General features: G+C 47.3%; 1 protein-coding gene across 1 annotated transcript; it reads right to left on the bottom strand.

The window, feature by feature from the left end:
• Positions 1-2,251: 2,251 nt before the first annotated feature.
• SLC25A31 (solute carrier family 25 member 31) lies at positions 2,252-11,262 on the bottom strand. Its single transcript, XM_049770130.1, has 6 exons — positions 11,022-11,262; positions 10,010-10,137; positions 8,944-9,061; positions 7,015-7,169; positions 3,173-3,298; positions 2,252-2,480 (listed from the first exon to the last, which is right to left on the bottom strand). Exons 1-6 carry the CDS (start codon positions 11,260-11,262, stop codon positions 2,280-2,282), a joined length of 969 nt encoding a protein of 322 aa, XP_049626087.1. The 3' UTR covers positions 2,252-2,279.
• Between the last annotated feature and the right edge of the window lie 1,918 nt (positions 11,263-13,180).

Here is a 13,180-nt window from a genome sequence, read left to right on the forward strand (position 1 = left end):
CCACGGTGGTCCCCGGCTCAGTGGGGGTCCCAGACCCCTTGAGGCGCCTGTTCACTGGGGTCCCCGGCTTAGTGGGGCTCCCTGGCTCTTTGGGTCGCCTCACCATGGTGGGCTCCTGTTTCTTGCCTCCTCCCTGGCGGTACCCCTTCGCTGACGCCCTGAACTGGGCCCTGCGACCCAACTTCTCGCTCGTGCGGGGACTCCGGGAGCGCAGAACGAGGGCAGAGAGTGCGGCCAGAGCTGCCGCCAACACTGTGGCCAGCGTGCCCACCGTGGCTGCGGCCAGGAGCAGGATGAAGTTCATGGCCATGGTGGGGCACGGTCAGGGTCAGCTGGCAAGCACACCCTGCATGGGGGCCCTGGCCCCTTGCCCAGAATCCGGCCCCACCCTCCCCAGAACCCTGGGCCCCTCTGCACCCCAGAACCCTGACACCTGTGGTGAGCGTGCATGTGTGTATGCGTGTGTGTGTGTGTGTGTGTGTGTGTGTATTAAAGTGTGCAGGACCGGGAGAGGTTGGGGGGAGGGGGAGGGAGGGCGGGGGGGGGGTAGGGAGAGAGAGGGGAGAGAGAGGAGAGACAGAGGAGAGACAGAGAGAGAGGGGAGAGAGGAAGGGAGGGAGGGAGGAAGGGAGGGAGGGAGGAAGGAAGGAAGGAAGGAAGGAAGGAAGGAAGGAAGGAAGGAAGGAAGGAAGGAAGGAAGGAAGGAAGGAAGGAAGGAAGGAAGGAAGGAGCCGGGTGTTTGCCTTGCATGCAGCTGACCCGAGTTTGATTTCCTGCATCCCATATGGTCCCTGAGCCTGCCAGGAGTAACTGGGCACAGCCCAAAATATCAAAATCAAAACAAGTAAAACCAAGAGTGGAGACCTTGTGCCCAGAGACTCGAGACAGAGGAACATGGTGGCCTTGTCAAGGGATGACCCAGTTCCATCCATGGCACCTCAGAGGATACGCTTAGTGACCCCTGAGCACTGAGCCAGAGGAGGAAACAGGAGAGAAATAATATACTTTGAAGAAAAAGAACCTCATTTAAATTTTTTAAAGTTCCCTTCCTTAATTCTGTGATTCGCTTTGTTATTCTTTCCTCTTCTATTTCTTTTCTGTGTAGTGCCAGGATTATTTTTAATTAACAATGATGCTGGCTGGCAATGTACCACTGTGGCTCACACACCTAAATGTGGTTTATCACAGCTGGCAGTTCTGGCTTCATCCTGTGTGAACACCACTGGCTGACCTCCAAAACCAAGTCAGGGTGCTGCTTTTTGGCCCTTCAGAAGAGTTTGTGAAGGACAAGTGTCCTATTGCCCTTGAAAGTTTTATAAAAGTCACCAGTGAAATTATTTGGCCCTAAGCTTTTTGTCTGGGGTGGCTTTCCACACCAGTACTTCATTAGCAACGAGTCCCTATTCCTTTCAGTCTGAGTCCTGGGAGACTGACGACTTTAAGAAGGCATCCACTTCTTCCAGACTGCCCAGTGTTCTGGTTTATATTCCAGTCCACCAGGCACTTCCCAGCTCAGAGCTAGAGTCCAGAGGTGTGGGCATGGGGTCTTCATGACTATATCCTTAATAGTGCTCGATGCTGTGCAGCAATGGGAGAGAACTTGGGGCTTTATGTTCTCAAACCCTGTGTGCCAACTCACTTGCTTACAGGACTTCACCCAGTTCCATCCAGGTTGCAGTGAACTGCACACTTTCTCCTTTTCTTACAGCTGCTAAATGTATTCACAACTTCTTTATCCTGCCATCTGTTCTTGGTAGTATCTGTTGTTGTGGTTAGTTTCCATATACTGGCTATTGTACTAAGTGCTGCCATGACCCATTCCTGAGATAGTTCCAAATGTACAGAAAAGAACATAGTCTGCTTTAGGTTAGTTTTTCAGTGAATGTATATATGTATATATAGTACACCTTGATTGAATGTGTCATTTAACTTTCTGTTAAAATATAGGAAGAAATTATTGTAGAACGTTTATTTTTGAAGTTTAATATTATACATTTTAATTTTTATTGCAAACATATTAAATGAACAGAATACATCACTTATAAGCAAAATGTCTTATTAAACTACCTCTAGAAAGTTCAGATTTTTTGTTTTTTAGCATTTAAATCCTTGAAAGATAAACTGCTCTATGTCAGAATTAGCACATTATGAAACCGATAACAGAACAGACTACATCAAAATGAAAATACTGACAGTACTAATATACCACATCAAAATGGATGCGAATGGAGCTGTAATTTTTCCTGTTTTGTACAAGTTAAATGTAATCATTTTTCAACTTATTCTCCTGATGGACCACCCCCAATATCAATATTCAGGAATTCTTTTATTTTATCATATAGCACTAGTACCAAAGCCCCTCCTGTCCCACGAAGGACATTGGAGAAGGCCCCCCGGAAAAAGGCGCCGAGGCCCTCCTGTTGATGGATCTTCACGAAGCAGTCCAGGGTGCCTCTGTACTGCCGCTCTGCCTCCCCACTCTGCCAGATACAAACATTCCTGGGCTCAGCATCTTATTGCTCAGAGGGATGGAGTATAAGCCTCAAGGACAGACATACTGAATGCTATGGCTCTGTTGTGCCTTTGTGCCACACCCAGCAATGTTCAGAGCTTACTGAAACTCAGGGCGGGCTCTGCACGCAGGGATTACACCTTGTAGGGGTTGGGGAACTATTCTGAAAGGTGGCATCACACCTGTGATCTACTCTCTCACTATGCTGAAACAAGACTAGCTCAAAAGCGATTAGACAAAGAGAACAGATTACTTAGAAAGTACCTATCCCTACACAGAATTCAATGAGAGCTGCTGTGTGGAAGCAGATCCTGCCCTGTGCAATCAGTGAGTCTATGCAGACATGAATGACAGGAATAACCCCAAGAAGGAATACCACCAAGAAGAGTGTGTGCCTCCCATTCTCTAAAATTTGACCAAATCTCAGCTGAGTGTGAGGGCTATGGAATATCTCATTTAAGCATGCAAGTAATCAGATAAAGGGGCCAGAGCAATAGTACAGTGGGTAGAGATTTGCTGTATATGTGCCCAACACTGGTATGATGCCCGACACTACATATGATCCCTGAGTGTAGAACCAGGAGGAAGTCCTCAGCATCGCCAAGTGTGACCTGGAAACAGAAAACAAACAAGACCAAGCCAGCCCCTCAGATAAAATACCTGCATCATCATGCGTCTTCTCACAGTGTCAAAGGGGTAAGAGAGTATCCCGGAGCACGTGGTCACGACTTGAGCAATAAAAAAGGAGACCAGAAACGGGGTTTTCTTTGGTTTGGGTAGTAAGCCCTAGAAAAAAAAAGGATGTCTCAAGTAACCATCAAAGTTTACAGAATATCCTGAATATCAGACTAGTTCAGTAAATACCTGGGAGAGGTTCAACCCACTTAAAGTGTTTCACTGTGGCGTGGGGTGGGGGGTGTAGGTCAGCACACTGTCAGCAAGAGAATGTCACAGACTCACCACAGGCACCTTGTGCTGTGACAATAGCATGGAGTATATGCCCCTCATCAGAGCTGGGATAAAAAGGGGAGTGTGCCTGCTGGTATAATCAGTAGAGATGTCTGGGCTGTCACTGTGGAGCAGATGCAGTGGAGGCATGGGAGGAGTAATGCAGTGGCTTCATGAGCTTAGTATCAAACAGGCCAGACAGACCTGGAGCAGTGGGCCCAGACCAACATGAAAAGTGTCAGTGAGGGTAGTCACAGGTGGAGATGCAGGCTATGACACTCCCCTCACCTTTCTGTGGGGTTTTAGGGGGCAGTACTTGGCAATAATGAGTATTCATGGGACTGCACAGGTCCACATCAGGGAGGGAACCCAGGGCACCAGGAGACAGAGTATGAACCCCAGCCCCTCTCTCCAATAAGTTTAGTCTTATTAGTGAATAACAAGGAGGTCAGTTTCACAGCTTCCTCCGAGGACCCCATGGAGCCACCACAGGAGCATGCTCCAGAGTTGCCAATGAATCCCACAACCATTCCAAGGTCCTCTTTCCCACAGGCTATGAAAAACTACCAAGACGAGGAGTAGGGTATAAAGTTTTTAGTGGGGTTACTAGAACTAAATGTTAAAATGGTGGCTACCAGTACAATATTGCTGTCACTAGGAGAAGTGTTTTTTTTGTTTGTTTGTTTGGTTGGTTTTTTTTTTGAGTATTTTAAATTTATTTATTTTTTTTGTTCTTTATTTTAATTATGACAACAAAGATGCAAAGAAAGAGGACAGGGTAAAGTTACAGTGGAAGCACAATCACCCATAAACAGAATTCTCGGTAGTTCCATCGATGATATCTCAGCCTTGAACTTTCAGCCAAAGAACATTAAGAAAAACAAAACTGAACCCATGTACAATACAATTAATTTGTCCCTCAAATCCCCAGTTGTATTACATACTATTTCTTAGCAGCACACAATATAATCCAAAGAGATTAGATTTATGTAACTCCTTAAACATTGTGGGCAAAGTACATTTATCTAGTTCCATGCACATGCTTACTAGTTTAAGTTAACCTCAAAAGTTTTAGTGGGTTGTTTTTCTTAAGGATTGGAGTCAAGGGAAAATAGTAAAAAATGGTGTTAGAGTGGCATTTGTTTGCATAGGCCCACCAAAATATAAGGGACATGGAAAGAAAAATTATGGTCTAAATACAAGGAAACCCTACCCCTGAAGTTTCCTGGCACAGGACTGACTCTAGTCTCCAGGCAAATTAGTTTGTCCAATCCAAGTCATAGTCTGTAGTGGCAATACACCTATATTCCTCACATAGTCTCTGTTGTTGGTATCATGCTTCTGTATTAAAGATCCTGGAGTCTGCATATCCCATATTGCAGTCAGGATGGTGCAGAGCATCCTCTCATTTCACCTCACACTTAAGGGGCACTAGAGAGAACCATGTCCTGTAGAGCCGGTCATTGTTGTTGTCAAGTCTTCTCAGTGTAAATGGAAGTCTCTTTTTAGGAGGTCGATGAAAGACCCTTTGTAGTGTCTTTCCTGGTAGAGGACTGCTTCCAGCTGTTGCTATAAAAGACCTTGGATGTTTCGTAGATAGCTTGCCTGGTTCTGGCGTGAATGGAGGATGCCCATTCTTCTGAGGCCTGTGCCAGGTCATTATATCAATGTTCAGGGTGTAAGGTACATTGTACTGAGATTTACCAGATAAGAACTTATCTGTAGGTATAGTGTTTTCCAATTTTAATGTGTCTATGCAAACAAAGATCAATGCCATGAAGCATTATCGGCCCATTTGGAGGCAATAGGAACAAGACCAGCAATTTCCATGACATAGTTCAATCATAGGCATTAAACTGAGGGACAGTTCCACCACCAATCCTTACTGAACAGCTTACAAAGAAAAGACAAGATGAAAAGTGGATAGAAACATCATGGTAGAAGAATATATAGAGAGTTACAGCTGTTAAAGAAAATATACATAAAATATTCAAAAGATATATGTGTTCAATTTATGTCCTTCTAAATAGTTCTGGGATTGTTAGATCCACTGTATGTCTTTGGTCTGAGATTAGAACTGTGTATTATTGAAGTTAAGAAGGGTAAATCTGGGGTACTGATGGTTGGGAGGAGTATATGTTCGCGCGGGGGCGCGATTTGCATCATGTAGACTAGTATGAAATTGCCAGTGACAGCCTGAGTATAACTGAGTAGCTATCTGCCACCCCCCAGATCAAACTTCACCCCCTAAGCCAATCTCTGGAGCTGGCCTGGGAGTGGGGAAAACCCAGGGTGCCCCATCAGGTCCTCCCAGAAACCCACCTGGAGATCCGGAGGAAAGGGGGAGAGGGGGGTCGGGTGACCCAGGTCCGGGCCCCCCTACCCTAAGCCGGGCCAAGAGGTCTCTGGCACATACGGAGGTCTGCCAGGAGCCAGCCCGTGCCGGCTGAAAATCCTGCTCCAGGAAGGGAGGAAGGCCCTCCCAGGCCCAAAGGACCAGAGCTCAAGACCCACCCTAGGCCAATCTCCGCAGCTGGCCTGGGAGTGGGGAAAACCCAGGGTGCCCCATCAGGTCCTCCCAGAAACCCACCTGGAGATCCGGAGGAAAGGGGGAGATGGGGGTCGGGTGACCCAGGTCTGGGCCCCCCTACCCTAGGCCGGGCCAAGAGGCCTCTGGCACATACGGTGGTCTGCCAGGAGCCAGCCCGTGCCGGCTGAAAATCCTGCTCCAGTGGTTTTTTTTTTTTTTTTTGGGTCACACCTGGTGGCACTCAGGGGTTACTCCTGGCTCTACACTCAGAAATTGTTCCTGGCAGGCTCGAGGGACCATATGGGATGCCGAGATTTGAACCACTGTCCTTCTGCATGCAAGGCAAACACTTTACCTCCATGCTATCTCTCTGGTCCCGAGAAGTTGTTTTATAAACTAAAGTTTTTTGTTTGTTTGTTATTTTTTGTGGTTGGGGCTTAAGACACCTCCTTGCACATGGCTGGCCCTGGCTGGCCCTGGTTTGACCCTCTGATACTGATCCAGGAGTGGCCAGTGCCCCCTACATCCTCTTCTCATTCTTTCCTTTTGGCTTTCTGGTTACATGGCAGTGCACAGGGATCACTCCCACTACATAGCTAGGGTGACCATGTGGTGACAGGCTAGAATCTGGTCAGGGAGTGGACCCTCCAACCTTTCTGGTGTGAGAAATGCTGACAAATCTGAGGTGAAAATACAAAAAGCAAGACCTGGGGAGCTACTGCAGCTTTGCTTTCATCTCGTGAAGTCATCATGCCTTGTCATATACAAAATGAGAAAAGCATGATTTTTTTATGTGGAGATTATAATGTGAATATGATAAGAATGTCTTCTGTTTGCAATAGCATGTCTAAATGCAAACAGCCCAGGCTCGTTTAGAAGTTCCTAATGGAACTACTCGCTCTCTCCTTCCATCATTTATTCTGCTTTCTAAGATGAAGAGAAAACACAGCAACTGGGTACACTGCTGTTCAGAATCAAAGAAACAGAACCCTTTGACTTACTATCCACTCAAGTCCCAAATTACCTTGATTGTGTCATAAGCTCCAAAGTAAGAGGCTCGATACACGACAATGCCCTGAACTGAGACCCCGAACCCTCGGTACAGGCCTCCGATGCCATCAGATTTTGCGATTTTCATGATGCAGTCACCAAGACCCCTGAATTGTCGTTCCTCAGGTCCTAAAATAAAGCATTGAAAACTGATGAGCAAGTTAGCACATTAGCTCAATGATGAACAGTTTACAGAGTTAAATCTGAAAACTGCCATGTAGAAATATTAGGAATATTTCTAACTAAGAGGGTACAAGCTAAAAATCTTCTAATTAATTTACAAGAATTAAGTTCTCAAATAGCATTTGAAAAGATTGTCAACAGAATACAAGTAATTTGACTGGCTCACACACTTAGTGAAATCACTAGAAGTTATTTTCTGGGACTGAGAAATGCTTTGGAATGAGAATCTCCACAGCTTGCTTCACTGAACAGCAAAAAGAGAAAGTAAGAGATGAAGATAAAAAAAGTGCTTAGGTCCCTTTAGAGTGTGTGAATACTGTCACTGCTACAGAATGGTTGGGCAAGGCCTGGGCTTCCTGTATTTAAAAGGATTAGGTTTACACTGCACAGGCACAGGGATTGTAGTCTACTCTCTACTGTAGCTGGAGACAGCAGCGTGTCTATAAAACAATGCACAGAATGATAAATACTTGATTTCTAAAACACACCAACCAGAAACTGAATCTTCAGTGAGTTTCAATGAGGAGCATCTTGTAAGAGACATAACTCTGGGGGTGGGGGGGTGACATGATAAAGTGAAGAATGCCTTGAAGGATCATTAAAATTTTATATGAGGTAGAATTTCTTCCCTATCCTGTTGGTGTTATTCTTATTTTCTCCTGACCTAAAATTCCTTGATGATCTTGCAAAAAATATTCTTTCAAGTCACATCCAGATGTGCACAGGGGCAGATGTCTGGTTCTGTGTTCAGGGATCACTTCTGGATGTGTTCAAGGAGGCCACACACGGTACCAGGAATTAACCTGGAGTGGGCCATGTATAAGGCAAAGACCTCACCTCCAGATTCTTTCCAGCCCCTTACAAAAATACTTTATAGAATAATCTTTAAGGTAAACCTGGTTCAGTATCACTCTCTTAGCAGTTATGAGGAAATCTAGATTCCTAGTTACAGAAGTGACATGACGTTTATGCTCTTCTTTGCTTCCACCACTGCACCATTTACACTTGCCCCTGGTTCTGCAGCCAAGAACAACAGAAATCCCTTCTTTTTACACGGCATAAATGCTAACCACTCAGAATTCATGGCCCACATTCTCAGGTGATCAGACTTGTTTAATAAACCTCTGTTGTCTTAGATGTGATATTGAAGGGCTTACACAATCCTGCAACAAGTTTGCAGTCACCAAGGTAAAGCATTAGATACCAGAGAATGTAGGTGGGGGGAGGGGGACATGCACAGAGGAGCAGTGTCAGGAAATGATCTTAGAAACAAGCCTTAGCTGGCCCACTCTAGATGCTCAGTGTTCAGGGTAGGGAGCCGGATTCCAGGGGAGTAGCCAGGAGCAATCTCACAGTCGAAAGTATCAAGTGGGAGTAAGATCCGGTTTTCCTGGAGGAGGATCTTCCTGTCAGGAGGCAGCACCCCAGTCATTCTGATAAGTCCCATTTCCTGCTCTCATTGCTGTCCCTGGGGATGGCTCCCCACAGCTGACATGCTGGCTGGGCAGCAGATCTTAGTTGGCGCTTTGGGGGGAAGCCTGAAGCTCTCAGGTATGTGTCCTACCACTGACCACATCCCACCCCTTTGCTATTCTAAAGGGAGAGACAAAGGACTCCTTGATCTATAGCCCAAACATATTACAGATCAACTGTTTAACATACCATACACCCTTTATTCACAGAGAGAGAAGTGACATCATTTCTAAGAACCCTGTAGTACCTTTTCCGATGTCGGCACCTAGTCGGGTCCGGGCAAAATCCAGAGGATAAACCACACACAAGGAGGTTGCTCCAGCAGCGCCACCGGAAGCCAGGTTGGCCAGAAACCACCGCCAGAACTGAAATATCATGAATTGGAGGTTGAGGTTACTAAGACGACGCCTGCTGAAATGCTTTTTGGTTGGAGACCAGTGAGTCAGTCCACACCAACTATTTCCGCAGGGAGAGAGAGGGCTGGGGAAGCATGTCTCTGGTGACCCAAACTCTCCTTAGCTTGGTCTGGCACTTGTACTATCTGAACCTTCCTGGAAGGTATTTTTAATTTTAGTTTCTAAGACTGTGGGCCCTACAGGATGTGTGAGGGCTGTAGAGAATCTGTTCTACAATATAGTTGATTTGCGTACCTAGCTTATACCTACTGCATACACATTTCTTGGGGAAAAAGAGATTGCAAGTGGAAAAAAAATGAAAAAGCCCCTGTTTAGACCCTAAAACCCAAAAAGTAACACAAAAAAGTTCCGATTTAGGTGAGTTACTGAAATATTAAGATTTTCTAATAATGTCCTATAAAAGTATAAAACCACCATCAGTTTAGAGTTGTTCATTTTTTGATGAACAGTGTAAACAGTGTTTTGTGTTTTGGGGCCACACATAAGTAGTGCTCAGGGCTTTTACCTGGTTCTGTGTTCAGGGATTTCTTCTGGCAGGGCTCTAGGATTATTTGGGGGTGCCAAGGATCAGATCTGGGGCTGCTCTGTAGAAGGCAAGTGCCTTCCCTATTATCCCATTGCTCTGCCCCCAACATAATGTTAGTTTTGACTAAAATGTCAAGGATTTATGGAGGTTTGTGCCTGTTTTGATAGGGGCAGTAATACTTTTTAAGTTTCTCCATTACTTTAATAGAAATCAATTTTAAAAGTGCAAAGATTGCTCATGTATTCGGTGCTGATGTGAAAGTGTCCAGGAATGGACTGGGACATAGCAGAGTATGTTTCTAACAAAGCATCACAAGACAGTACGACGCAACCATTCCACACAATACTTTACAGATACAGAAATACACATACCTGTTTTTCTTTATTAACTCCAGACATAAAAATTTGTTTGTATTTGTCCTTAAAGGCAAAGTTTAAAGCTTGTGTAGGAAAATATCGAATAACATTTGCCAAATTGCCACGCCAGTAACTGAAGAAACCTACAAAAGAAACATTATACATTTAAATTTCTGTTTTATCATTATTAATTTTCAAGGGTGGTAGTGGCTGGTCTTCTAGTGATTAATTTTTTTTGTTTTTGTTTTTGTTTGTCACGCCCGGCAGCACTAAGGGGTTACTCCTGGCTCTACACTCAGAAATCGCTCCTGCCAGGTTCGAGGGACCATATGGGATGCCAAGATTCGAACCACCGTCCTTCCGCATGCAAGGCAAATGCGCTACCTTCATGCTATCTCTTCGGCCCCTCTCCCAGTGATTTCTGGCCCATCAGGCCAGAGGTTGGAGATGGTGATGGGATCCTGGGTCCTGGACAGCCCTGGGGTGGGGGATATCAGCTTCAAACAAGGCATGTGTTTACTCTGGCAGCTACATTTTATTATCAAACTATTCACAAAGGGGGCTGAAGCTATAGCAGAGTGGGAAATCCTCTGAAAGTAAGGAATCCCTATCTGCTGTACTACTGTTCTGGTCCCGCCTTGCATGAGGCTAATTTAGGTTCAATCCCCGATGCCTCATAAGGTAACCCCCAGCCCTCCAGGAGTGGATCCTGAGCATGCTGGTGCATCCCACCAAATTTAAAATCAACCAACCAACCAACCTACCCAACCAGAAAACCAAAACCAAAAAACAAACCCCACTGTCCAGCTCAAATGAATAGGTCAAATAGCTATTTGGGGAGCAGCCCAAGGGCCAATCTAAGCATGTAGGAGACACTGGATTGGTCCATGGCAAAATCCCTGTCCAAAGGAACCCCACCGTGTGAAAACAGAATAAACCACCCAACGCAAGCCAGCAGAGGCCTGGGTTCATTCAGCCCCAGCCCCTGCAGAAGGCCCAGCTCTTGCACACGCACGCGCACACGCACCCTGCTCGCGCGGGATGCGCACCAGGCAGTCCACCATGCCCTTGTACTGCTGCTCGGGCAGGATCTGCTTGGACGACGCCTGCACCTGGAGCAGCAGCTTCACACGCTCGATGGGCGCCACGGCCGTCTTAGACACAGCGGCCGCCACGCCGCCGGCTAGCAGGTCCTTGGCGAAGGACGACACGTCCAACAGGCGCGTCTCGGCCCGCCCGCCCATCCGCCTCGGGGGCTCGCGCTGCATGGCCCCTCTTGCTGTGCCTAGAAACTGCCTCAGAGACGACGCGGCGCGCGAGGGGGATGCCGGGAGACACCTGCTGCGGGGGCTGCTGGGAAATGCCGCAGGGGCTGCTGGGAAGGCACCGTGTGTGGGGTGGCTGCCAGCGGCTGCACCGCCAACGGTCTCCGCGTGACACCACGTGCTTCACGTGGGATGCCACGTGCACCATGGGCTCATCTCGTGATGGCTCTGAGCGGTGCCATCTTGGCAGGCTCTTAATGCATGGGGTGGAGTGGGGTCAGGGACAGGGCCACAGGGATGGGCTCTGGGGCCCCGGTTCTAATCCTGGAAGGGGCCCCCGAAGGATTCTGGGAACATTATGTCCAGCTGGAGTTGGGCAGTGAGTGAGCACATGGCCTGTGGAGCGTGTTGCCTGCACCATCCTGCCCCCACCTTGAGGCAGTCGACCTGACAACCCTGACTACCTGTGACAGTAGACTTAGCAGTCCGTCTGATTATACCTGTGGGTTAGAGGAGCTAGATGGGAGGTCTGGCTGTGACTCCATATTGGGATCCCATTTCAGTGCCCAGATCCTGGTGCAGTAGCCTCAGGTTCTAGAAATGTGGCTCAGATGCTTCTTCTCTTTGGGGATCCAGTTTGGTCTTTGTCAAGGGAGGGAGGGGGCCAAGGTCTATATCCCAAATGGACCCATTATAGTGGTTGAAAACCACAGAGCAGCTCGTGTGTGTGTGTGTGTGTGTGTGTGTGTGTGTGTGTGTGTGTGCCCCCACGTACTCGGTATTCATTTTTATCACTTGGTACACTGAAATGAAGTGTAAAACATGGTGAAAATCAATCTGTAAGACAACACTTAAAAAGCGAGTTACACAGAGTAGATGAGCCTTATTATTAATTTTTGGGGTTCTATCTTGCTGGGGCTTTGGCTCAGGCTGGGCTGGGCAACCATAGCCACCTGCTTTGCAAAGCATGAGTGAGAAAATGTAGGCAAATGCAGGCCCTGAGATCTGGGCAGCGATTTGGGTCAAGTGAACTAAGGACCAGGTCACAGGAGTTGCAACGAACTATCCAGCTGGGAAAGTTTAGGCTCTGCAAGATCCATGTTGAGCTCAGGTGTAAGCTGGAAGCGGCCTGCTGTGGGAGCTGAGGCCCAACTAGATTTATGAGGGTTTGACAGCTCCTTGTGAGTCCTAGCAAAAAAGAAGGCAGCAGGGCCAGAGTGACAGCACACAGAGGGGAGGGCATTGGCCTTGAATGCGGCTGACCTGGGTTTGATCCCTGTCATCCCATATGGTGCCCTAATTCTGCCAGGGGTGATTCCTGAGCACAAACCCAAGAGTAACTCCTGAGCACTGCCACTTGTGGACCCAAAACCAAAAGTCAGACCAAAAGGAAAAAGAAGGCAGGGAGGCCCTTATTAAGGTGGGCTGACAGCATATCTACAGAGTCTCGGTGCCCACCACGGTGTTGATATTCTATCCTTAGCTCATACAGACCAATTCAAAGAACTGTGACCATGTCTGGAATCAGGGATGTGTATGGTACCTATAAAAAGCCAAGGAGGGGCTGGATCGGTGGTGCTAGAGGTTAGGCGTCTGCCTTACAAGCGCTAGCCTAGGACGGCCGCGGTTTGATCCCCTGGCATCCGATATGGTCCCCCCAAGCCAGGAGCGATTTCTGAGTGCATAACCAGGAGTAACCCCTAAGCATCAATGGGTGTGGTCCAAAACCAAAAAAGCTAAGGAGCCCTTTGCATCGAGGCAACATGGTGCCTGAACAGGCCCCTGAATCTGTCCTCAGTGGCCATCAGAGGTCAGGAATATGCTCTGCTGCAGCAGGGTAGTCTCCCCTCAGAGCTGTGAAAATCTGTATGCAGTGAGCCCTGACTCAGCCATCTGTACCACACCAGAGCTGCCCAGAGTA

Source organism: Suncus etruscus, chromosome 3 (genome assembly GCF_024139225.1).
Source record: "Suncus etruscus isolate mSunEtr1 chromosome 3, mSunEtr1.pri.cur, whole genome shotgun sequence".
NCBI classification, from domain to species: domain Eukaryota; kingdom Metazoa; phylum Chordata; class Mammalia; order Eulipotyphla; family Soricidae; genus Suncus; species Suncus etruscus.

Bases quoted from the DNA above. Each gene is read 5' to 3' on its own strand.
- SLC25A31 (XM_049770130.1), bottom strand. From the start codon at position 11,262: ATGCAGCGCGAGCCCCCGAGGCGGATGGGCGGGCGGGCCGAGACGCGC. The intron at 10,138-11,021 runs GTGCGTGTGCGC...TTTCTTTTGTAG, and splicing joins GCGCATCCCGCGCGAGCAGG to GTTTCTTCAGTTACTGGCGT. The intron at 2,481-3,172 runs GTATTTTATCTG...TGTATCTGGCAG, and splicing joins GAAGACGCATGATGATGCAG to AGTGGGGAGGCAGAGCGGCA.